We start from the raw sequence: 27,430 nt of genomic DNA, 5'->3' as shown, positions 1-27,430 counted from the left end.
TTTCATTGGTTCTACTCAGTTTGGCCAATCAGTTGTCATCTTAACTGCAGCTTTTTTCTTTGCCAGGTATTATTAGCCGCCAGGAGGCAGAAGAGCTGCTGATGAATAAATCTGAAGGAACGTTCCTGGTGCGAGTCAGCGAGAAAATCTGGGGCTACGCATTGTCTTATCGCCAACAAAGTGGGTTCAAACACTTCTTGGTTGACGCTTCGGGGGACTTCTACAGCTTCTTGGGGGTAGACCCAAACCGACATGCAACGCTGACAGATCTTATTGATTTTCACAAGGTAACACTTGCTAGGTAGAGATCAATAGCTGAGTGGAAGTGATTAATAATTCAAAGAGTAACCATGTGATTTGAAACCATGCTAGAGAGAAGAAATAAAGATAGCAAAGAAAGGAATGTATGTGTGTATATATTCTTGAGTAAGCCTTGCTTTAACTTTTGTAGTGGTGTCATTTGCTGCATTGAATCAGAAAGCTGTTCCCCCTCTTTCTCTGTAGACATCTTGTATTTGAGTTTCCTTCTAAGCAGAGTCTTAAGTAATGCATACGTTCATAGGCAAAAAACAGACTAATAAAGGCTAACAGAACTAACACTTATTGAGCCTCCTTGCTTTACAGAATTCCTTGCATGGGAAATAACACTGAAAAAGTCTTTTAATGAAATTGCAGCATTTTTCAGCCTTTGATGTGAAGGCTGTAATGTGCAAAAGCAGAGCAGGGAGCACTACAGAAAAGAAAGGAATATGGAGGTTTTCTGTTGTAGTGATGTGCTAAGGGTCGTTCCTTATCATCTAAAGCAACTTTGAGAGTAACTTTCTTGAGGTCTTTGCTGAGTTCAGATAGGTTTGAATTACTTTGCCTCTAACTCATGTTTCCTGTTTAGCAGAAGGAGACCAAATAGAAGCACCGTTTCTGTTAGCGTAGACTATTTTCATCCTTTTACCTCTTTCTCCATCCTCTTCATCAGTTATAAATCTGTTTTCTTCCCTTACCAATGCTTTTAGTTTCTCTTCAACCTCTTTCCCATTTTTCTGTCCCTTTTCTTTTTTTCATCTTTTCCCCCCTTATTATTTTTTCACCCATACTTCAAACTAATTCTATTGTTTTTTTGTTCTTTCATTCACAGCACTTAATTTTTCCAGTATTCAGTCTCATAGACACTAAGCCGAGATGGTTTTTCTTCCCATTTCCCTTCCCTTCTGAATCTTTGCTATTTCATTTTGTTTGCAACTTCTCTTCTGTCAAACCTGCACGCTACTTCTTGTAGCTGTAATCCTTAAAGTACAACTGTTATTAGCTGTACAGTATACTTGAAGTTAATTCTTTTGGATTTTATTGGTTTAATAAAATGAATCTGAATTTTCCAGAATTTGCATTTTATGGAGGAAGAGGAATTATAGCATGATATGCTTCATATAAACATAGATGGTCATCCTGGTCAGAAAATCCCAAGCTCATTCAATTTGACTGAAAAAGATTTTTTCTGCTTTTGTTAGGACTTTTCTCATCCTAGGCAATCACAGTACTAGAAACCCATCTATTTACTGACAGCAGTAGAGTACTTTTCAGAAGCAGAATAGATTTAAGTTCCCGATGTTTAAAGGTTTTTTTTAGGTTTTCCCTGATAATAGTTATTAGTTCCCCCTGTATTAAGCCTATCATAGTAACTCCTTCACCTTTAATGTCACCACACAGTTCTCTTTTAAGTGCCTAGCTTAACATCTACATTAAAACTGCTTCCTTTGGCAACCAGTTCTGAAGGCTTCTTATTATCTCTCTCATATGGTTTTCTCAGAAGATTCAAGTGCTCTACAGTCTTCTGGTAACTGGCAATGCCATTGGGATTTCTCCAAATCAAAAACCTTTCTCTTGCAGCTATTGCTATGTTATAACTGTTTTTTGTCATGACTAGATCTTTCTAGCCCAAAAGATGCCAAAAACCCTTGAAGGTTTCTTTTCACTTATAATCAAAGTGTGCGAGGCTGGCATCAGTAGTCCTTTAGTTGTTAGTGCTTACTCTTTTACAATGCCTTCATTTCAATTCAGAAAGTTAATGCAAAGAAATCACTCCACTGATTGTTAGTGGGGAAGAACAAATATCTTGCAGAAAGGATGTGAATTTCCATTTTGAGTTATTAGCACCTCTGTACTGTGCAGAAAGCAGCAATAATATATTCAGTGTAATTGCTAAATCCTTATATTTGCTTTCTCGTAACTTTCTCAAAACAGTTTAATTTGAGTAATAAATTTTCTGAGCTTCGCCTGGTGAGTGACTGGGATGGAACCACATCTTAGACTAAGGGTGTGATCTAAGGAAGCCAGGCACCAAATTTCCATTGTATTTTAGTAGAAACTGGATACCTTTTGAAAAATTTAGGCCTAAAACTTGGATCAAATTTTACGCCATTGCAGTAAGAAACAGCGCATGTGTGAATCTGCAACTTATGCAAAAACAAAAATGAATTGTCCTTACTCTAGAAGTACTGCATAGGCAGTGTTATCTACTTTTTTATTAAGTTCTTTATTATTATTATTGATCTTAGTGATCAATTATTTACAGGTATGTTACATGGGTATTTAATTGATGAAAAGAGGTGCTATGTTTAAGGATGATTTTCACCTTAGTAAGGTTACTATCTTTTGCTTCTCAGCCAGAAAGCTGTTACTGTTGTGTGTGAGCACCCAACATTGAGCTCTTGCTCTGTCTTCTTGGGAAAGTTTCCAGCACCGCAATAGCTGTGGAAGTAGCACAGTAGGGCTGGTATGGCTGTTAAATCACTGAGAATATGTTTTTACAGGCATCTGTATCTGTTTGTCCTAGCATAGCAACTTAGAGGCGAGTTAAATCACAGCATTTTTTGGGCATCAGCTATTTGATACCGCTATTTGATACTGGCACAGTTTACCACTCACGTAAATACAAAATAAAGCAAGAAGATGTATTTCCATTGCCGATGGGATCCCTTAGCTGATATTTACTTATTTTTTGTCAAGTATGCTTTGTAGCTGATTACCAATAAAGTGTGGGGTTTTTTTTATGTTATCACCTTCTTTTCTTAGAATTCAGGGAATGATTTTAGATGTCTGTGAATGATACTCTGATTGGCTTTATCTTTCTAGGAAGAAATCATCACATCCTCTGGTGGGGAGCTGCTACTGGAGCCATGTGGACAGCAGAAGAATCCACCAGACTACAGCCCTTTATTTGAGTAACCAGGACTCATAGGAATGTGTTCTGCATAGCTACAGTAATAATAGATAGCCACTAAAGTAAGCACATGAAAAGTAACAGACTTTTTAAGCCACTGGTCTTGTGGCCGAAGAGTATCTGTTACCTCGATCTGGTAACCTGGGAAGTCAAGTCCCTCCGTGAATGTGTCTCGACAGCCCCGACCAAGTTACAGCTGTTCATTACACCAATATGGTGAGCGGTAAAATGGCATTTATTGGAATGTGAGGGTCTCTTATATAGGTATCCAGTTTCATCTATATCTTTTTTACATATGCATGACCCAGCAGGGGAGGGCCTATCACGTTACATCCCGAGGGTCCGATTTCGCCTAATACAACAAGTATCCTCGTTAGAAGACCCCAAATATTTCTGCTTCACATGTGATTTACCAAGATGATTCATGTTGCAAGCATTTTAAAGATGAAAAACTACTGACAGATTACAGATGAGGACTACTTCCAGAAATTCCTAAAGGTTGTGGCCAACTGTAGTTGAAGCGCTGTCTTAATTTTCTCGATGTTTAAGATTCAAAATGTAAAGTCATATACTTTTAACAGATTGAAGTATGGCTGGGAAATATTTGTCAACCATTGTATAATGTACCAATACTGTTGAAACAGCTCTTTTTTCCAAAGCAAAATTTGTCACTTTCTATTGATGATCTCTTCACTCAGTTGTGTGCTTCCGGAAATAAGAGATGCAAAAATGTCCTTTTCCAGCTTGTGATTGCTCGAATGTTTAGATATAGCTGGAGTCTTGCTATCCTGCCTTTCAATACAAACTGATAAAGTTTGCTGCAGCAAAGACAGTCAGAACAGTCATTCCCATTCTATTTACAACTCCATGCAGTTGAGCTGCCTTCTAAGGAATTCTCCTATACAGAAAATGGTCAGTTTAGAATAAACTTGTTATTCTAGTGACCGCTCTTTGTTTTGCAGCAAGAACCACAACACCTACTGACCTTGTCATGTTTAGTTGTGGTTTTTTTTTTTTTCTGATGTACAAGATATGTGCTGATTCCTACTTTTACTTTGCTGTGGTACTAAATATCTTCCTTGGCTGAGCTGTAAGTGGTTATTGTAACACCTCATAATGAATCAACTCGGGAAATGCAGTAAGTAAGCAGTGCTAATTAGCTGGAGATGCTCTTAGTGTACAGCTCTCAGATAAGATATCTGGTCTTTGCAACTGAGTTTGTCTGAGATGGGACGTCCTTTAGGCGCCACTGATATCTTGAGATACCAAGTGACTTCAAAGCTACATAAACTGCCAAGATACTGAAGGTGTCTTGGATTTTTTTTTTTACAGTGTGCCCCTTTACAGATCACCAGGGTCTGGATTCTCAAAATGGAATATAGCTCTACAATTCTGAATGTAGACTTAATTAACTCCTTTAGTTCTATCTGTGATCTCTGTCAAATGTGAAGCCTGGTATGTCTGATCTGGGACCACAGTGCACCTGTGGTCCTTAACCCAGCTACCAGAACATGGAGCTCAGCATTTCAAATATGGACACTAAAAATCCATTGCAGTAAGCTGCCTTCCCCTCTGCCTTCAATAGAACATTCAGCAAGAGCTATCTAAACCCTCCAAAGAGCTCCCTCATCTACTAGTTGCTTTCTTACCTTTTAGAGGTAAGTATCCATACTTACCTCTGAGGCCAGAACATTGAAGAAAGAAATTCACGTTCACAGACACTGTTGAGGATAGTTCAGTTTATTTCTAATTAAGCAGTGCTCAGTATGTTCCCTTTAGTTATTTATTTATTTTAGGGATAAGAAGGCTTGGGCATATAGCTTTTTATTTTACGTGTCCTGATCTGATGTAGTTAACATTGTAACAGCATCATCACTTTCACTTTGGACTACGTTTCCTAGGTTTCCTTAGTTTTGTTAATTTTTCTGCTGCTTCCATTCTTTTCTCATTCTAAGTTTTACCTGGCTTTAAAATAAATTTCTTTTAACTTCCTCTGCAAATGAAATTGCTGTCTGGAAAGCTGCAGTTTCATCTGAGAGGTTTCTTATGCTAATAAATGTCAGAATTCTTGAATAAAGGAATTGCTTTTTTTTTTTTTTTTTTTCCCCCCATAGCTTCACAGAAACAGTGAAAAACAACCAGCCAATTCATAGAGTATCAGCAAAGAAAAATTCAAAAATATATAACCAGAAGCTGCAGCAGCAACGAAATAAAGTGTAACTTGACTGATGATAAATTTTGAAAGAAACAAAGGGAGATCATAGCAAGGAGAAAATAAGAACGAAACTTTCCTTGGTAGAGATGTGTAGTTGCCGTCAATACACTGAGGGGATGGTTTCTAAGCTAGCAAATGCTGATTTTTGTACTCCAGAAATTAAATGGGCTGTGAAAAGTTAAGAATTTAGTAGGAAGAAGAGAAAGCAGTAAAGGAGTAAACATGGGAAATCAAGAAAATTGTTTAAAAAATAGGGTAAAATGTGCTTATCCTGTTGTTTTGGAAGCCTTTTGGAGTTTTGCTGCCCGTGGAGGAGGAGCAGGAACTGCTACCTCCCCTTTAAATGTTGCCCTTTTTCTCTGCAGGCTTCAGAGCTTTCAGCAACAAAGGGGAGCTTGAGCTCAGGGTACCTTTCACAAGAGCTGGCCCGGTCCGTTTCACAGCCTTGAACACTGTATCTGCTCTATCATGTCAACCTCCACATTTACTGTTTTCTCAAGCTGTTCATCTTAGTGTACAAAATTCTTTCCAGTGCTGCATTTTCGTTGTCTAGAATGGGCAGTTTTATTCTTTAATACAGCGACTTTCAAGCCTTGCTTTTTGATCTGTTTTTCTATCAGTAGCTATTATTGGGTCATAAGAGGTAGGTGTTATGGGTTTTCATTATCAAATTTCCAGGCAATTTTTTTTTTTTTTTTTGGCTCATTGAGGCCACTGGGAATATGATGAGAGACTTACTATGGCAATTCTATTTCACAGGGAGAAATGCTACAGCAGTAAGGAAAACTTTTAAACACTTTATATCTGCTTCATAGCAATAAAAAAAAAGACACAGAAGTACCCCTGCTTTACTTGCACGTATCTTTGAAAAAACAGCACCTAAGGATTTATTCTTGCTTTTTCTTGGATCCATGGGTGCATTTGTACTTTCTAGTTTTGTTTTAATCTGTTGTATGTGCATACATAGATATTTCCAATTTGCTACTGATGTTTCCTCTAAAGAAGAGCAAGAATCGAGCAAAGGAATTGACAGTAGTCATGGATGAGATTTTCAAGGCTCTTCAAAGAACATAGGTAGCAGTCTATTATCTCTTCTAATTACTGTAGTGAAATAACTACCTAGAATGAGTGTATATACATATCACTACTTGTATGAAAGTGTAATACAAACTAGTGGTTAAGTTGTGAATCCTTCTTGTGATGATTTAGCGTTGAACAAAAGATAGCTCCTGTCTCAACAGCTATCCACGTAAAACTGTTAGCTAAAGTGGAGATCAGTTTCAGATATACTGAGTAGAAACTCTTCCTAAACACCATGATTTCTCAGTGAGAATTTCTACTAGATTTCAGTGGCTTTGAATCAAATTTGTGAAACATATTTCTCTACTGAAGTGAACCAGGGCTAGCATGCTGACTGCAGTAAAATGATTCAGTTTACAGAACTAGAGATCTGCTTCTGTTTTTTCTCTTAAGTCCCCACAAGCCTGGCTGCCGAGCATTACTGGAGTTACACAGCATTTCACCGCAGTCTGAATTTTCTCTTTACTTAATGCAACAAAACAACCATGATTTCAAGTGAAAAAGGGAAGTTTACAATGAAATAGATTTTTCTCTTCTTTTCCATGAGTGAATTTATTTGCATCATTTACAAGTTTGAGTCTCTTTTTCAATGATTTTCAAGGTCTGACTTGCTTTTCTGTCTTATTATACATTTGCTTTAACATTTCTTTTTCCATTCTTGAGAGAATGGGGTTAGTGACCTCTGTGAAGTAATAATATGTCCCTGGCTGGGCTATCAGTTGCAGAATGATGTGTTTGCACTTGACCAGATGTTTGATTTGTGTTTCCTGAGATGAATCTTCTGACATACTGTCTGATGATAATGATACTTAATTGATTTTTATAGCTAATTTCTTGCCACGCAAGTGCTGCATGAAACCTCTTCAAATATTTGTTTACTGCTAGCAATTAGTCCTGTAGCTTGTACATTTACATTATGACCTGTAGCTAATGCAAATTTTCTACTAGGCTGGAGCCTTCAGTGAATTTTGTTTCTAATCTCTTGGAATTTCTTCCAGTAGTTTTAAATTGAGGTAATGATTTTATAGTATCTTCATTAAACGTTGATATTTGCTTTTTCTTATGGAGAATAAATCAGTTTAAAAGAGGCTGGACGTTGCTTTTGATCTTAATTGAGTCCTTTTGATGTGTGTGCGCAGAAAATGCTTAGCACAGTAACGTCTCCTTTAAGGTTCTGCTGCCATTTCTGCCCTGTTCTCAGTTTTAATGAGAATTGTGTGTGCAAGAAGATCATGCACTCATGAACAACTGAGAGAACAGGAAAGAAAAGGAGTTAGGATTGTTTTTATTTCACAAAGTTTTAAGTATAACAGTTGGCCATGTCTTGCATTTAATATTTCATAAGACACGGTGTTTTACCTGTTTAGCATTCAGAGGATCTAAGGTGAGACTTACTGATGTGACTTTTATACAACAGCAACAGGAAAATACTCATATGGCACGTGAGTAACTCCTGAATGGAATGAGTAACATTCAGGTACCAATGTAGTGGTACAGATGTATAGAAAGAATAAGTGAAGGTCTAGATCAAGAATACAGCCAAGACAATTTGTATATAGGTATGTAGAGCTTGGAGTGTTTACATATCGTTTGGTAGAAGTTCTTGTCATTATCGCTCAATACATATGAAGACTTGAGGAATATTAATGCTCTTCCTGTTGTTCTAAAGATTCCTGGGATGTAGATTGCCTGAAAGGGAAATCAGAAATACTTCTTGCAGACAAATTATTATGCATCACTATGTGGTATTTGAGGCAGAGAGTTTTTAGATTTATTGTACATAACTGCTGGGATATGAGAATGTAGGAGATAAACACTACTCACCACATAAAGCATAATGAAATTTTGTCATTTTTATAGCACTTGAAATTCAAGAAGGAATAAAGCTGTCCCAGGTTATACTCCTCTCTTGTAGGGAATGCTGTCCGTGTCATAAAAAACAAACAAACAAACAAACAGAAATTCATCTAGGAGGTTAAACTTAATAATGGACTTAAATACTACAGCAAATCATTTCAGAGGTCTATGCTAAATGTTGCACTGCTCTTAGTAAGATAACCTAGCTTTCTTCTTAGTTCTCAAACCCCTCTTGTTTGTGATAGCAATCCAACTTCATGAAAGATGTATTATAGTATGTATGACATTATCATTTTTACCATTAACATTTTATCTCAGAGTATTCAAGAGGAAAAATCAGAGAGCAATGACTAAATGCATACAGTCTTGGTCTGACTGTTAGTGTTTTTTACCTCTTCAGTGCTGCATCCGCAGCATGCTGGTTGGTCTGATTTGCATTTCAGCATGCTGTGTGCTGCATAGTAACCCATTTAGAGTTAAAGAAGCAACAAGGCAACAGGCCATCTGATCTGTGGGTCAAAAATCTTCACCTAGTTCCAATGCTGAGCAACCACAACATCCACTGGAGTTCATATGGTTATTCTTAGAATCACCCGTCATTTCTCTCAAATGGAGTTTTGAAACCTTTCACTGACATTTTAAAATGTAGAACTTTGCTGTTTTTAAAATGCAAAGCTTTTCTAAATGTAGCAGTGTTTTAGAATTAAGTAGCTTCAAAGTATATATAGGCATTTCTTAGGGGAGAAAATATGTGAAGTATGCAGAAGTTTATCTCAGGCTATTTCTATTCTTTAATAAGTTCTCAAGAATGTGCTATGTTAGGCACCGAAGTCAATAGAGATACTCAGTGTTTTTGACATTCGATTGGATATCCATTTTCTCCCTATTTTCCTTTTAAGAAGGAATGGAAATGCCCAGTGAATAGCTATTCAAAACTCCAATCCCATTAAATAATTTGAGTTGACAACTGAAGCGTGTATCTGAAGGCTTAAATAAGACCCCAGGTAGTGTTTTCTCCAGAAAAAGTCAATCTAGCAAGACAGATAATTCAGAAGGGGGGGAAAAAAGTAAAAAAAAAGAAATATTGATCACAATATTGAATATTTTGTATTATGTACTTGAATCTTTTTGGTCCGATTCCAATTTATACTCTGAGTGCTGAAAAATGATCAAGAAAAAATGATAGTACTCTGGAAATTCAACATGCTATTCTGATTTCTTAGAAAGTGGGCAACACTTTCTACACTGTAGTTATGTAACAGGCTAAATCTATTAATGAACTTTCTATTGGAAAAAAGATCTAATTTCCTGAGTTGTCATTGTGACTAATCATAACAGTGCTTAAATAGACAAAATCACCTAAATGACAGTATTATTATTTTTTTTACATACAGGGTGCATTGGAATGTCTTGACTGAGATTTTGCATGCTATGTGTAGATGTGTGTCCTAAAGAATAGCCATCATCATGTAAAAAAGTGAATAACTAGGCCTTCAGTCAAGCTAGAAACCTTGGTTTCAGAGTTCCAGATCAGGGTGGCTTCAGATTCTCCGTGAAAGATCCTTGGTTACTTAGGGGTACGTGGGGTTATCAAAGAATGAAAAGATGTTTTCAACCTTCAAATATTTTCCTGATAGGGAAAAAAAAGTATTTTCCTCACCTTGCCTTTCATAACAGCCAGCTTGCAAAGGATTGGAAGGAGGCTTTATGAAACTGTTTTTGGCCATGCTTTTCCTATTGGTGAGCAGAGATTTGAACAATTTGTTAAAGTCTGTGAGAAACAAATGGGTGATAAGGATTTCACCACCAGGTAATGTTTTATTTATACTGTTCTACAGCACCACACGCAGAGTGCTAACCTAGTTGTTCTTAGAAGTTGTTCCAATTCCAATAGACTAAAAATATTCTGTCTGCTAAGCACTTAAGGTGATTTGAAAAGTCTTGGATGCTTTCAGTTTGTGTCACAGATTGCAGATAAATTAAGAGGCATTGGGGCTTTTTAAATTTAAATCACTTTGTTCTTCTCCTCCAGCTCTATCAATAATGAACCAAATTCACAACAGTGAAGGAGAAGCCTGCTTGCTGGCTAAAGCTATGTTTGTAAGATGGTGTCTGCATCTCCCCACGGTGCTAAAATTCATTTCAAGTTACACTTTAGTGATTGATGATCACTTGCCACATTCCCTTATAAAGCTTTTTTATCTATGTCTTTGGCAGTTCATTTTATGCAGTTCATTTTATATCAGCAGCAAATCAATGAAATTTTAATGGAACAAAGCTCCCTACTTGAGGCTGAATTAACATTACTTTACCAATTTCAGTATCAAATGAAGTTCTCAAGGTCTGGATGGATAACTCTCTCTGATAACTGTGTGCTGACAGAGTATAGCTGGTGAAGTAGGAAATGCAAGTAGGAAGTGCACGAGAGTACACTGAATGATCTCAGCTTGTGGGTCTGCACCTGCTGAAGAGGACTTGCCCAGTTTGGGCTGCAGAAAAGGGGAGGACAGTAAGGAAGCGCACTGCCTCCAAAGTCAAAGCAAGAATCCTGTTCTCCAGCAACATTCACATTGATAGGTGAGGTGTGTTTTTTGTTTTTTCTCTTGACCTAGCTTCCCACCGTTGCCAAGGTAACCATGTTGGTGTTTAGGAAAGCTATTGCACTGTGTTTGAAACAAGAAAACCCACATGTTGCTTGTTTGTTGCATTTAAATGTTTGGTGGGGATTTGTTGAATCATGGAAGGTTGGAAAAGATTGCAAAGATAATCAAATCTAGCTGTTCAACCATTGCTACCAGGCCAACTGAACCATGTCCTTATTTACCATGTCTACGGCATCTATGGGATTTTTCTTTCCTTAAGCAACACTGATTGGAAGCTGTCCCAAAAGCTGCTTCTGGAGAGTCATGGAAGCCCCTTCAAAGGTCAGCTTGCCTGTTTTTCATTAAAAATCCTAGAGAATTTTGCCTCCTTTAAGCTTTTTGTTTTGTAGTGACTGCTGTTGCATGTCTGATAAAACACAGCTACTATGATTTCCGTAATCATTGCAAGTAGAACTGAGACGGTGTTAGAAGAGATAATGAAAATAAATAAATAAATAAAAAGTCAATTTCTAACCAAAGGAGGTAAGGAAATAATTTGTCACTGTCGACAACAGGAAAATGAATAAATATTGCAATAGATAGATATCAACAAATTTATTTTAGTATCAGAGCGACGTCCTGTCTCAGGAAGGCTGGTAGACCAATGTTATTAACTTTCTTGATGGAGATCTTTCATTTCAGGCTGTGAATTTGTGGTGTGACATCACTCTCTTCTTTGTAGTTCTGCTTGTAGTTTTCTACTTAAAGAAGCGTGCAGATTATTACACTATGTTGTGTTTAAAAATATTAAATGATCATCATTTTTCTGTTTGCTTGTTCTGAGCTGGGCTTCTGAATTCACCTTTTGGCACCAACATAGAAGCAACTAAGCTGAGAAGTCTTGGATATTCTATGTAACTTAATGCATACAGTAGATATCTGTCTTTATGGAAAAGATAAGATACAGTGTGGTTGCAAAGACTTGGAAAATGTGAAGCGTGTTTTGAGTCACATAAAGCTTCGGCACTTCTTGTTAATGTATTTATACATGCATAATAAGAGTCCCTCATCAGTAGTAATTTTAAGGCTATAAAAAGGGCAAGTGGATCATAGTTTCTGGAAGAACTTAACAGCTAATTATAGCAAAACAGCCTATGAACTGTTTCAGGGTCCCTGTTCAATTCTTCACTATTCTGACTGCACGATCTTCTGTTTCTCTTCAAATATCTATGTCATCCCTTTCTTGACTCTCCTGTTTTTCTTTTTACTATGTTTTCTTTTCCCCCACAGCTTAGAAAGCAGAAGTGTTTGCCAGTAAGTCGTAGTCGCTTGAGTGCACCGTTAACGTGTGCTTGAAACCTCTGACAACCATGCCAGAATTGTTCAAAACACTTCAATGTAGAAAAAGTTGGGAAGAAAAACACTCGGACAAACAATTTAATTAAGCAAAGGAAAGCAATTTCAGGCAAGCTGAATTCTTTGTTTTTATCTCAAATAGTACTGAACTCTTCAAATTTAAGAATACCTCTATGTTTCCCATTCTGCTGTCCTCTGAGGCTCTCATAAGCTCTTGGTTCTTACTAGTTTCAACCTGAGTGCTATAATAATGCTCTTCCAGTGCCCACCAGACCCAAAACTCCTGGAAATCCATGCTTGTCTGCTTTTTATCTTAATTTTCCAACGTATTAACTGTCTGATAGAAGAAGGTACGTAAAGGATGAGAAACAAGATCTTTTTGTGAATAAATCTGATGAACCCCAAAGACTTGAATTCCTTGTAAAAATTTCAGAGGAGTGTCTGAACACTTGGGTTTCGTACAAAATCTTATGAACATTCTGAGAACAGCCGACCTGTAATGATATTGTCCTTATGTGTTTTTTAATCTGTCCTTTTACTTTGGATGATAAGTCCTCTAATAACTCTTTGGAATACATCTAAATGTCATTTTGTGCAGAATGCCTGCTCTTTTCCCTCCATATCCTAGCTTAAAAATAAATGCCGTATCATAGAAGATCATTTCGGATTACAGAACAACTTCTCAAAATGTCAGCGGTAAATAGTCAGCAAATCCCTCATTATCAATAACACGGTATTGATATTCAATAGAAAGCCATTTGTCATACTTTCAAGGCCACATATTAACAAACATTTTAGCTAGTAGCAATCCCCCCAGCATCAAGCTGGTTTAATGCAAAAGAGATCTGTTGTTTTTTTTCCCTAGGGAACTCAAGTGAAGGTTTTAGAAACTTCTGTTGGACAGGGGAGTTGGATTTTAATACTGTTTTAAATGAAATCATTTAAGGATGTTCTTAATTCCTCATCTTGACACATTTTAAAAATAAGGGAAAAAATCCTTCAGTATGTGCTCAGAAACCATTTATGTTTTTTATGAGTACATTGCTGTTTATGACATTATTTTTTTTGCACCGAATACTGACTTGAATATCACTAAATTAATCCTGTTGAGAGCGTGAGGCTCTGGTGTGTGTTTAATTTCCTTATTCATGTACACACACTTCTAAAAGTCTTTCTTGCATGAAGTAAAAGAGTCAGCGTTCTAATGTTACTTGTGTGGAAACTGTAATGCAATAGGTATGAAGCAACTACTTTTTCCATGGACATAAACCTGAAAATTCTCACCAATTGCTTTGGTAGAGAGTCAGGTCTATATGAGGAGCAGAGAAAAAGGTCAGTGGGAAAAATACAGTGAAATCTTATACCTTCAGAAAAAAATGTGATGATGTTCAAGACAATGAACGTGGTATTGGGCATTGCTATTGGGTTCAAGGTTACAAGATTCTTTATCTGCATTGCTGGGCTTCCAGAACCATGTTACTGTACATTCCATCTTGTTTACATAGATTTTAAGGCTGGGAGGATGAATTTAACTCTGTTTTTTTACTCACCTGCAGAGCTTTCCTGATGGGATTAGATAGTGGTGTACTGAGAACCCTGTTAATATAAAACAGTTGATCTTATATTAATTTCTGTAAGCCATCAGCTTGAACTGAGCTGTCCTTGAGCAAATGACTCACAAAGGCTGGTCTAGATATCTGATTGCCAGCTGCTAGCCAGTCGGTCATATATGAAGCATTAGGGGAGATCATAAAACATAGCTCAGAAAAAAATCAAGCTTGCTAAGAGTTAAGTGGATCTGTACACTTCTTTCTAAAAGAATAACAACAAAAGTTATCTTGAAAATGCATCTGTTACACCTTAGGTATCACTGCTGACAACCATTCTTTCAGTAGCATGCAGTGCCAGACTTTCAAAATAAAGACGTTTTTGAAAGGGAAAAGTTCTCTCTCTCTCTCTCTCTCTTTTTTTTTTAATCAAACTTGTCTAGCTCTGACTTCCAGAAATGATTCAGTAAAACGTACTGTCACAAATATATGTCAAAATCATTGTCAAATACCAAGCTATTTTAAAACCAGATTGATGAATAGTAGTAGCTAAGCTTCAAACACATGTTCTCTTTTATAGTGTTATTACTCATATGCTTGTGACCTCTAGTTAACTTCACTAGAGCCTGGAATGCCTGCACAGATTTTCTTTGTCATACTTTAGGTTCTCAGAAGTATTTTATGATCCTTCTTGCAGCTCCTATCTCCTTCTAAACTGCTCATCATGGGCAATTATTGAGCTATGGGGATGTTGACAGCTAGGGGACTGTGATTGGGTAGCTGTCACTGCAGCAGGAGTTGTGTGCATGGCACAGTTGAATCTTGAAGCACTTTTTAGCAGGAGTACAGATTATAATGGTATGTTCTGCAGTGGTATGCCTCGTTTAACACCTGAGATGAATTGGAAACAGCTGGAGCTGCATTTTCTCAAATGACTCCATCCAATAGAAAGACAGAGTATGAGAGCTCCAGAGAATAATCCAGAGTAACTTCAAAATGCAGCAAGCAGGATTTTGATATAAATAATAATAATAATAATAGGGCTGAAAGGTTAGATGGTTGCAACAGCCTCTGTGAAGTAAAAACCAATCACTGTCCAGCAAATCCCTTCATATTCTATGCCTTGGCTATTATGATTCTAAAGAATGTAATCCTTGGCTTCAATTCATCCACTATTGAGGAATTTAGACAATTTTCTTCCTTGGACATTCTCTATCTCTCTTGTTCTACCAAAGAATGCTTCAGTCCTATTCAGAAGACCAGCAGGCAGCTAGCACAGCTTCAAAACAGTACTGTTTCAAAACTCTTGAGTGCTTCCTATTAATATCTGTGGAAAATGCATTACCACAACCTGTAGAAGTATACATTTGCACATGGACTGGCAATAAAAGTTAGATAAATAAATAAATGTTTGCTTCATGATGGACTGCGTTCCAGTGAAGGTCCGCCGCAGCCATAAGTTAATGATGAAATAAGTTCAAGCCAAACAGTAAATAATGTAATACAAACTGTTAGGTGACAGCAGTTTGCCTTACTATAATGTTACACAGATAGCAAAGCAAGCTTGTGATAATGTACATGCTGCCCAAGGAAGAGAAAAACTCATGAAAACAGATATAAAAAGAAGGGCTTCAGAAAATGATCTCAATGAGAAGTTCAGCTCCCCTAACTTGCTACTGAACCTGGTATACAGATTCTGAGAATAGGACTATAACCTGAACAGTCTTGTTCACGCAGATGTGAATGACCTCTTGCACTCTTGAGTATTCATGCAGCAAGCAGATGGGAATGTGTTTGTCCTGTACTCAGAGACCTGAAGGCAGCACGAATAATGCTGGGTCAGACATGTAAATCCTGAAACAAGTGAGTGTATGTTACCTCAGATCTAGCACCGTGCGAATCATTAAGCAAAGCTCATTATTTTGCATGCTTACTGTGATGATCACTTGTCATTCTAGAACCAGCAAACTCCTGATGGGCCAAATGTCTGTGAAAGAAGAAAGAGGAAAAAAGATCTTGACACTGTAGTTTCATTTTACTACCATCACTCTCTCTTTTAATGTGTATTAATATACTGCTTGGTTTTGTTCAACTCAGAGGACTGAACAGTGATGCTTCTTCTCAAAGCACATCAGCCCTTTTTGCTGACTGAGCCTCAACTGGTTATGGAACAACTGGTGAATAACTGTGCCTGGAGAGTTGGTCTGAGGGTGAGGGGGATGATGAGCTGTCACGGGTTACTTAGATTTACCTATGCCCGTGACAGGGGAAGCCACCTCATAGGGCCCCCCAGGGGCCCGGAAAGGAGGGGGAAAAGGGGAATGGGATAAAAACAGCGAAGTGGTGGGGCAAAACAACGCTCATGTCATGGTTTTGTAATTTTGTAATTTTGCTATCAGTATTCCACATCATAACATCATGTAAAGCATGGATACTTCTATTGAATGTGCAGTCCACAGAAGAAGACTACATATCCCAGAGAACAACACGGTTAGTGATAAGTCACAGGACCAGGACGCTATATAATCTTGTTCCCAGGCTGGAATGTTCTTCTCTCAAACTTCTCAGAGAGTGGGAAGCGTTCCAGCCATGTCGCCTAGAGTTCACAGTAAGCCTCTCGGTTTTCGGGGACTCTCTCTTTCTGTTTCGTTCGATTTGTTAGCCTCAATTATATTATATTGTGTTATCTTGTGTTTCGATATCATATTTAGTAAAATAAGTTTTTCCTCCTTAGATTGCCGCTGTTTTTATCCCATTCCCCTTTTGGTGAATGTATACCCTCACTGGTGTATATAATAGTAAATACAAATTTAGGATTTCTCCTTGATCTGTCACCCTTTTGTCTGGGAATTCCATAGGAAGCACTGGTGCAGTGTAGAGGGACCTGCAGACTGAGATGAAGAGGAAAGAAAATCAATCCCTGCTAGGAAATCACTTGGCTGTAATTCACCCAGGAGTCAGGCTAAAGTTCCTGTCTTCTTTTCATGATTTGCTGCTTCTGCTTCTCCTCTCCTACTCTATCACTGCAAAGAGGTCTCCTTCCAACTACATAAACTTGCATGGTCTGCAGAGAAGTTTTATTAGGAAAATATTCTTTTTGTGTGTGTAAAGTCCAAGAGGGACAGAAAGTATTATTTATATTGATGTGCAGATTCACGTCAGTCTTCAAATATTTCACTAAAAATTTGGAAGAGTTTCATAATTCTGACTATTGAAAATAATCTTAAAGACCATTAAGAAGAGTGACCAGTATGCAAGGGAGGTGATTGACCCCTTTTTCCTGTGTCCTTACGAGTCCCCATCTGGAGTATTGCATCCAGGCCTGGGGTCCCCCAGCACTAAAAGGTTGTGGAGCAGTTGGACTGAGTCCAGAGGGGAGCTACAAAGATGAACCATGGGCTGGAGCACCTCTTGTACAAAGAAAGGTTACAGGAGCTGGGATTGTTTAGCTTGGAGAAGAGACTTCATTGTGGCCTTCCATTACTTGAAGAGAGTCTATGAGCAGGAGAGGGACTGACTTTTTACGTGGTTGATAGTGATAGAATAAGGTGTGATGACTTTAAACCCAAAGAAGGGAGGTTTAGGTTAGATGTAAGGAAGAAGTTTTTACTTAGAGGGTGGTAAGGCACTGGTGGTGTAGGCTGCCCACACATTTTGTGGATGTCCCATCCCTGGAGGTGTTTGAGGTTGGGGCACTGGGCACCTGATCTGGAGGGTGAAAATCTTGTCCACAGCAGGGGGCTGGAACTAGGTTATTAAGGTCCCTTCCAACCTAAGCCAATCTGTGGCCCTGTGATTCAGTGAGAGTTGCCTTAAAACTTGAATTTCAGTCTCTGTTATTGAGTTCCTGCTTTAACAGGATTTAATAATTTAGCAGTTTGAGTATTTGGGATAGAAGCTTTTCTTACTCCCTTCTCTTCCGTTTCTTTACTTCTATATTCAGAAAAGCTGAATGATGTAATCTAACTTAAGGCTTTTTGGCTGAGACTTTAACAGTAGATGAAGAAAACATATAGTTTTTTTGGTTTGTGTTTCTGTGTTGCTGTTTTTATTCCTTGATGTGTTTCATCCTTTTCTTCCACAACTTTGAGCAAGAGATTTCTAGCTGAGAAAGGCTAGGCTCATTAAGTTAATCAAGGAGCTAACTGGAGGATTGTTGGCAATAGAGGATGAAGTATTTGGATCTATCTCGTATTATAAAGATTTATCGTATGATCAGAAGGCAGCTGTATATGTTTGTATGATGGGTTTACATGTCTCAAGTGAGCAATTACAGGGATAGGGAAAACACAAAGCAATCCTGAATTTGGGGAATGTGTTCCTGTGATGCAGCACAGCGCTGCCAAGGCTAGATGGCAGACGTAATGGCTTAAATAGTGTAGTCTTATGAGTCACATTCACCATATGAGAAAAGAGCGTTGTGGTTCTCCAGATACCATCGGAGACAAATTGTTGACATTATTGACATTTCCATAAGAAATCAACAGTAAAAAGTGTTTTGTTTTGTTAGTAATTAAAGTAAGTAATTAAAGATGGACAAACCATCAGCAGCACTTTCATGGCTCTTAGATGTATGATACGAACATACGTTGTGAATCAGTGCTTTGAAGAAGATGTCTAGTGAGTACTTCTGTGTTTGGTTGCTTTACTACATTCACCTACAAAACACTGCACAAATTTAAGCTAGTTATTATTTAAGCTAGTGGTACATTTTATCGCCTCAGACTTCATCATGTTCGTTAGGCCTTGAAATTAAATTTTCTTGTAAAACTCAGTGTGCTCCTATTGAGATTTGCCTGGACAGATGCACAAACGTAGTTATAGTGAAGACAAAATGAGTGGTGTTTTTTTGTTTTTGAAGAACAATGGAAAATTAGGAAGTGTGTATGTTCAATTTTTAGGTTAGGTCCAAATGTGGATATTGGTGGTAGATCCATGTTATTGTGTTTGTTGTTACTTTCCCCTTTTTTACTTGTACTTTTTGGTATCAGTTATTAATTGGTCCTTGAGCGGATAAAACTTCTATGTCGTCTTATTGTTATATGATGCTTCCTGGAGCCTTTGACTCAAATAATAGTATTAGCAGTAAAAATGTTTTTGTCTTTTCAAAGTATGTGAAAAGAAGAGGAGGTAAAAAAAACCATGAGATCCCCAAAAAACCTATATCCGAACTTCCATTTTTTAGCAAAATATGTACAAACTTTCTATGACTACATGCTACCGTTCTTGCTGTAGTTTAGAATCGTTTATAATTCCAAGTAGTGGTTTTAAAGGTGCTTAGAGTGGTCCATATTAAGCTTATCAGTAGTTAGCTAGATCAAGAACCTTGATCGGCCATCAATTCCCAACACATTTGACAGAGCACCAAAATCTTATGCTCCTGCCCTTGCTTTCTGCTTTCTAGATGTATAGAGATGCTTACTTGCACTGCAAGTGTATAATGTACAGTTGCATCTGTGGTGTGTGTTGGAGATGAGGGGAACTAATAATTCTAGCCTTTTGTAAGAGGAAGGCACATTATCTAAGCTTCACTGTCAAACTCTTATTCCAAAAATCAGGTAGGGGACAATGCTGAGCCTGGAGAACTGTGTTAATGGTTATAACAGACAGGAAGTTATGTATGTACAACAGTCCCATTTTTAATGTAAAAATGAGATTTTCATACTTCTAGAATAGTCTAATGTCAGATTTTCTATTACTTGCACTTTGTGAAGTATTAATTCAGAATGAGCCAAATTAGTAATCACTGACAATGATAGCTTTAGATTAAAATGTGTGTGTGTGTATGCTGATACTTGAATAAGTGTACTGCATGTGTAGTGTGTGGGTATGGGCACGCTCATTTGCTTGGAAGGCACGATTATCAAGTTGATATTGAAGTGCCACAGTTCCCACATAGTGATAGAGTTTCAAGCTGCTTGTGCTGGGGCTACAACCTGAGTGGAGTAATAGAAGTGTTTTTACTCCATTTCATCTAGCTCTGATCCCCATAGTCAAGGGTCAAGTCTCTTCATCAGTTCTCTGGGAGTCCTGTGTATCTTGTTTCATGGTGAACTGAGCCCTTCTTAAGAGAATTCTTGCAATCTCTTATCTACTGCTATTGCCATCAAGAATTTCTGTGGGCACCCAGGTAAATGAGGTCAACAGAATTGAAAGCAAGCCTGGAAAAATTCTGAGCATTTTGGGTAATTGCTGTTGTACTTCAGCAGACACCTTGCGGGCACACAGAAGAATCAGTGTGAATAGTGGTGCTGTTTATTTTAGCAGTTCAACAAGATCCAAGGAAAAATGAACAAACATCCCTTTTTGGTAGTTTGACTTCATATTTGGGAAGAAAAAACCTTCACTAAGAAATCAGGGAATCTGAGAAACGTGTCTCATGAGATCAAGAATGGGGTATTGAAAAAGAGGGAGAAAATACCACACGATGTGGAGTCGGTGGGAGTTGCTGGACTGCATGTCCCTGAGATGTTGCAAGGGTGTTTGTGGTGGTTTTTTGTTTTTTGTTTTTTTTGCATGATGTTAAATGAGGGATAATGAACATTTCACAATACAGAATGCATCTTTGCATTGTGGCTTGTAGTCGTAGTTTTGGTTTCTAGTTCCTTTCTAGTATTTGCAGGAGCACTGTGTCCTTTGTGGGTTAGTATAGTAGAGCATGATAGCACTCATTGAAGTGAAAGCCACTTCTATGTAGTGTCAAAGTAGTTGTACTGGGAAGATGCTGAGCGTACCTGTTGGTGCCTTTGTGCAGATTACAGGTCTGTCTAAATAATAGATTATATGTCTGTGAAAATTGTGCAGCTGCTGCTGACAGATGCTACATGCTACAGCCTAAGTGTTGAATAGGGCAGGAAGGAGGGAGCAAGTTGTGTGTTACGTCTATGCGGAATTCCTAGTTGGTGAATGACCCTGCTCAGGTTCCTCAGAAGTCGGTGATCTGGAAGAACTTAGCAAGTAGAAAATCACTTGCTGTTCTTCTGTCCCCTTAGCATGAGACAGAGAAGAAAAACAGTGACTCTTGACAAGGGCAGATCATGCTGCCCATTTAATCCCTGCATCTGGTCTTTACTATTTTATGTTTACGTTCCCTGGTGCAGAAGTAGACACATGCTTTATGAGTTCTGGCTACTTCCCATCAAGTATTCATTTTACTCAGCAAGGCATTCAGATATACATTCTAGTCTAATATTGTTCAACACATTTTAATATGAGATAGTCAGTCAGCTTTCATTGTGATAGAAATCTGTTGTTCTTGGCTTCCTTTGATTTTGGCTGTAAAATTATTGATAAAATTAAATAGAGCCTTACTGAAACCCATTGCCAGCTCCCAAAGACTGAAGTAAGGCTGATATATTTGTGGCATAAGATAGAATTTATGAAGATGTTTAAAAATAATACAGGATTTTATATTTCAATTTAAATGGTGAGGACAGGTCAAATAACATTTAGTTAAAATCCTGTTCTCTATTATGTTCTACAGGGAGACCTCATATTAAGAGAAACCTTATAGTAAGGATGTTAATTTCCTTTGGTAACCTTTAAAGGGCTGCTCACTTAGCTTTGCTTAAGGCGATTTTGTTGATCAATGGGAATTCAGGCTGGAAAATACGTACAGACTATAGGAATAGAACTTAAATAATTTTTCTTTCTCTGAAAACATCTGTGTTGGGTCTGGGTTATTTTTGTTAGTGAACAGTGAAGCAGAAAACAGATGCTCTGCTGGAATTCAGAATAAAGGGGGGCTAAAAGGGGGATAGTTAAAGGTAGTTTACAGAAAATGATTTAGTTAATTAGAATAACAAGGAATGGAAACAGTGGGTCTGGGAGAGCAGGAAGGATACAGGAAGGATGCAGACAAGAAGTGAGAACTCCCTGAGACACCTGGCGAGGAGGGGATTAGGTGTTGTAAATATCAAAAGAGGAGTTGCATCTCCCTGACAAGATGGGCGATAACAAGAGGGGGTCTGCACGATAAAGAATATGTATCAGAATTACGGGAAATCATTGACTATGCATGAGGTGTACCTATATCTGTATCACGGTTTTACAAGTCGGTGTGCAAGTTGGGAGGAGCTATCCCCCTTGCACCCAGCGCTGGAATAAACATACCTGCTTTATAACTCATCTCTGTGTTATAGAGTTTGATTCCGCAAGTCATTAGGAACATCTGGATTTACATGTATGCCAGAACGAGCTTGACAAGCTGTTGTATTTCAGAGACATGGATAGTTTTGGTCTCTTCAGCTTTCATTATTCAAATGTAACAGTGTTTTATTGTCATTCATGAAGTTACTCTCTGATCAGAAGCAGGTCAGACAGAAGTTTTACAAGTGAATATGAAAGAAGGTTCTATTTGAAACTGGATTAGGCCTTGCGACCACAATTTTTATCTTGATTTGACTTAGGATAATAATGCAGGTCTACAGGCCAAAAATAACCTTTTGTGAACTCTTAATTTCATAATTGCCTCATGCCAAGAACACGAAGCAGGGATTAGTCAACCCCTTGGAAGATGGTAGGGAAGTATTCTGGAACAAGTTAGCACAGAATTTTCTCAGAAGGTCTATATTTGCTCTTATCCAGCCATCTCGAGATAAAATCTAACTGGAGTATAATTGAATAAGCCCCTGCTTGAATGATGATGTAAGGTTTGTTTACTTTTCCAGCTCACTCAGGTTATTTGGCTTGGTTCTATATGCCAACAGTTAGATGTTGGTACCTGGGAAGGTACCTGCTGATACTGAGGGCCTCTCTGGATGATCACCTAGGGCAAGGCGAGGTCCTTCTGGTGTTGTATGCCATCAACACTTATGCTGTCTTACAGCATATGTCTCTATATCATGGCTTTTGTTATGTATGCTTTTTTTTTGTTTGTTTGTTTTCTCTTGGAAAGCTTAGTAAAATGGCATCATATGAGCAGATGCTTCCCTGACTCCATTCATTGGCTTTCTCTCTTACTCCACCAACGCAGATATAGGAAATTCTTCAGAGAGAAGCTTTTTATTCTTTCTGCCAGCACCATACAGAGGCAAAAGAGTTATCCTGAAAAATGAATGTGTTATTTCTTTGTAAGATTTCTTATAATTTCTTATAATTTCAGGAGATTTTATATATATATATATATATGTATGTATGTATGTATGTATGTATATGTGTGTGTATGTATATATGTGTGTGTGTGTGTGTGTATGTATGTATATATACATACATATATATATATATATATATATCCAGAAAGTAAAGGTTGAAAACATTCACCCTGTCACTACTTTGCCAATTAGTGAGACATTAAGTTTAAATGAAGTTGAACTCGAAATGAGTTTGTAGTGTTTCCTCTGGAAGAATAAGAAAAAACAAAGTAGATGACAGAAAGTAGTTTCCGACTTTATATTTGAAAATATTCTGTCTACCCTTGTCATTTTAGATAGAATTCCTTCTTTCTGTTCTCAATTTCTAGCTTAAAAGGACTATGCAACTTTGAGGAGCAAGTGCAGAAAAAAGCAAGCTCTTGTAAACTGTTGGTATGGCAACTGGGCAGTTGTCATCGGTTGACTTAAAGAAGGTGCCTAAATAACTTGTAGAAAATAGATGTTGTTTTGAAACTTATATGAGTTTGTTATTCTTTGGTTTTAAGATAAGTCTTCAGTACAAACAATCCCATTTATATTAGAGAAACATTCTACCTTAAATTCCTTGTGCAATCTATAGGATATAGAATTCACTACTTTGCTCTGGTTGCCTCTACTGTGAAACTTAATAGGTAGCTTGGTTGATAATTTAAGGTAACACATCACAGGAATCAGTCCACAAAAATTGGTGGTTATGTGCCTTTCTGGTCACTTCAATGTATGTATTCCATATTCACTTGTGTATTCGTACGTGCAAACTTGAAGTCAGCTGACAGCATCATCCTGTTGGTAATTATAAGAGAATTTCCTCATCATATGAAATTGAAGTGGAAATTATGTTTTGACAGAGTACTCATCAAGACAGAATTAGCACAGACTGAAACATGTCTGGAAAAATTAAGTGCATGCGCCTGACAGATAGATTCATCTTGCTCCAAAATGGCTTTGTGTTTGCATGCTTGTGGTAAAAGAAGTCAGGAGTAGAATGGGGGGAAAGGAACTTTTTCTCCTTTGGAGTGATTTGCTTTAAGCAAAAGACTCTTGATGTGGCATGCTAGAAAAAACAAAATTCAGTGTTTCTGAAAATGGATCTGCATATTACATTTGAAAGCCTTCAAACATGGTCTGTTCCTGTGTGTACCTCTGAACGTTCACATCATGGTTACACAAAGGAAACAGAAAACTGGGAGGATGGCTGAGATAATGCTGTGAAGCTCATTGTCAGTCTGCCCGTAACTTGATAAGCCTAACGCATTGTTGGGAGCTGCTGTTCAGAGTGTAATTCATTCTTCATCTTAGGAGTATGTTCTGTATTTGTTTCTCTCCAAGTAATTGTTTCAAGTATATGTATAGACAAACCTAGTGTACTCCTGTATGGAAAAAACATTTAGGAACCATAGTTATCATCCATGTACATGGAACCCAAGTATTCATGGGGAAGATAGATTGCAGAGACAAAAAAACAAGATTGTGGTCTGTATATCAGGAGTAATGCCACAAATATCATTATGGAGATCCTGCCTGTCTTCTACAACCAGCAGCCTGTGTCTGCTGAAAGTAGGCAGGATTTCTGATGTTTGGGTTCCTTTCAGGTACGGAAACATATTTTCCCTGGTTCCAAATGAGCACAGTGCCATGATGATAGAAATTCGTCCTGCAACAGGATTTAAGTCTTCAGCTCTGCATTTGCCTTTTGCCAGTGCATGACCTTGACTATGAGAGTTGTGTTTTGAGGTTTAACAGGAAAGCTGCGTAGAAGCTGAACTGTGTTTTAAGGATTGAGACCTTCTGATGTGAAAACGGAAACACTCAGAAAAGAGGTCTTTGGTTCAGTCTGTACTGTGGTCTTTTTAGTTTTATGAGCTTGACGGTGGAAACTGTGCTTCATGTCTACCTGCCTTCATCTCTTTACTTCTGTGCTCACTGTGCTTGTACCTTTCTTTGCAATAACTTTGTTCTATGAGCTGCAACAAAGGAAATAATAGAGAGTATCGTGTGGGCAGCTAACATGTAACAGTACAGGGTGACAGAAGCCTGATTAAGCAGAGAAAGGATGTCATATTAAGCACAAAGAATGATTTGAAGGTAGGCTCCTTAAATCTGCCATTGTAATATGAGGGAGAGAAGGATAAACTGCCACCTCATAAACTCATAGCTCATCTGCACCTCTGCTCAACACTGATTTCTGGGCAGCTGCCAGACAGATGCAGTTCTCACCTCTGTTTGTCCTCCTCTAGAGGAGAATGAAACCACGACAGGGGAGGAGAACTTGGATGTGTGTGTTACACACAGCAGGACTGTGAAAAGATTCTGTCGTGAGTGGAGCAGGTGGTGTAAAACGAGATTGTCGGAGCGAGCCGCTGGCAGCGGAGGTGCAAGAACATTGAACTCAGGCTCAGCAGGTGGCACTATTGAGCTTGTCATTTTAGCAGGGCTGCTTCCTCACCACATTGCCCCTCCTGCACGTTTCATTGTAATTAATCAAATTATTTCATTTTAATACCATGGTGATGTGTTCTGCGCGAGTCTCAAATTGTAAGTCATGGCACGGTGTTCTTGCAGGGCTTTAAGAGTCGTCCAAGTGCAAGAATGAGGTTTCTTACATTGATCATTACAGAAATACATTGCTTTCTGCTGCAGAAATTAAAACTGTTCTGTTATTGTGTGAAATCCATTTGTGTGAGTTGTATGTTTCTAACAACTAAGCTTATTCCAAGTAAGGAAGGAATAAGATGTGTGCTTTGAGACAGAACGTGTTATGGCCCAGCCAAAAGTTGTGTAAGGCTGAAGTCTTCAAGCTTATCCAGTGCACCAAATGTAAAGAAGGTCCTGCATGAGGAACCTGCATTGTCTTCACAAATGTTTACCCCAGCCTTATAAGTAGTTGCCTCCATGGCAACCAGTTATCAATGCTTTCAGTAACGTTTTGCAAAAGTACTAACAAATGCAATACCTTTTTGATAAGGATTATCATTTAGTCTAGCTAATGCTTTTCATTTCCTTGTACATATCAAAATGGTTTCCAGTGGTTGAACGCTCACATTTCACCCCTGCTGGTTCACAACCAGGAGATCTTAGATGTCTTTGATGTAAACCTGAACATAACAAGGCTCTAATCTTTTCCTTATATTGATTTGTCACAGCGGAGTTTGATTTGAAAAGAGCTAACTATTCCTGACTCATTCTTGTCTGTCCACTGTCTGAATTAGCTTCCTCTATTTGTAAAGAAGTACAAGGTATTTGGGTTTTGTGTATTTTTTTAATATTACTTGAAAAGAGCGACCTCAAGGGCAGATGATTACTAAGATTATTACCTCTGCTACCAGATCCTACAAAAGTAATTTGTAGGAGATATTCTACCTTCAAGAAAGCAGGTAGCTTGTCTCTTGAAAATGTTTACAACTGGGATGTTAGTATTCTTAGCAGGTAGGTAATGATATCCTTCCTGCATCCTCATTTATGTGCATAGCATTTTGCAAGTAGGCTCCACAATTAAATATGCCTGCTTTCAGCATTTCCATCCAGGGGTAACCTCCATTGTTTTTTATGTAGATCACATTGTCTCAGGAGTAAACTGTGCCCATGACAAAATACAACACAGATGTGTCTGAGTTATTTCTGTGCACGTGCTTTGAAGTCTTACTCATTATTTTTAACAACTTTTTTTTTTTTTTTCCTGCAAATGTCAGCTATTTTCCCAATAAACTGAAACAGGAGCACAGCACTAATTTTGTGTTCAGTTTTGCTCAATTTATTTGCATGGACGAATGATAACGAGTGAAGGTGACTAGGAGGATGATGGTTCTGACTGAGGTCGGTCCTGATCTGCTGGAAAATATGGGCATGATCATTGATATGATAACATATGATAACATATGATAAAATATGGGCATATCATGATATGATAACATAGGTGAAAAATATGAGATGGTAAGCTGGAGTGAGACTGACTACTTTTAGCAAGGGTGTTGGAATTGCCTTCATGAAACATGGGTTGGCCTATGATTTACTGTCCAGGTTTTTCATTTCATTACTCTTCATCTGTGAGACACCAGTGGTTTTGGGGCAGATATGCCATCTGATCAAAAATAGATGCTTTTTAGCACAGGTGCTTCTATAACATTTAGTATGAATAATCATGGGAGATTGCTTCAGCAGCTCGAAGATTATACTGATACATCAGAACTTTGATTTCTCCTAAGACCAATAAGAAATAGCCAAACTGCAGAGGTGCTGCGCAGAGATGTGAAATAGGATGCCTTTCAAGGATCAGCCTCCAAACCTTTGTTGTTCAAAGGATTTTTGAATCCTCTAGACAGTTTTTTTCGTAGCATAGCATAGAATAACATCAGCACTTTCGTAATGCACAGCTGTGTATCTTGTACCCTGTGGAGTTTAATCTCTGCTCTGGAGAATTGCTTACATGTCTGCCATCTGGATGCATACAA

At 38.0% G+C, this 27,430-nt stretch overlaps 1 protein-coding gene across 1 annotated transcript in view; it reads left to right on the top strand.

Annotated features, from left to right (window-relative positions):
• The window catches only part of SH2D4B (SH2 domain containing 4B), a 49,476-nt gene extending 46,067 nt beyond the window's left edge, over window positions 1-3,409 (top strand). Inside the window, exons 6-7 of the mRNA XM_015866115.2 lie at window positions 67-287; window positions 3,127-3,409. Coding sequence (XP_015721601.1) covers window positions 67-287; window positions 3,127-3,219 — 314 coding nt within the window. The 3' untranslated portion in view covers window positions 3,220-3,409. The remainder of the gene's footprint in view (window positions 1-66; window positions 288-3,126) is intronic.
• The last annotated feature ends 24,021 nt before the right edge of the window (window positions 3,410-27,430 follow it).

Source organism: Coturnix japonica, chromosome 6 (assembly GCF_001577835.2).
Source record: "Coturnix japonica isolate 7356 chromosome 6, Coturnix japonica 2.1, whole genome shotgun sequence".
Taxonomy (NCBI): domain Eukaryota; kingdom Metazoa; phylum Chordata; class Aves; order Galliformes; family Phasianidae; genus Coturnix; species Coturnix japonica.
The sequence above is the reverse complement of the archived record's forward strand: the minus strand, read 5'-3'. Positions and strand labels throughout refer to the sequence as shown.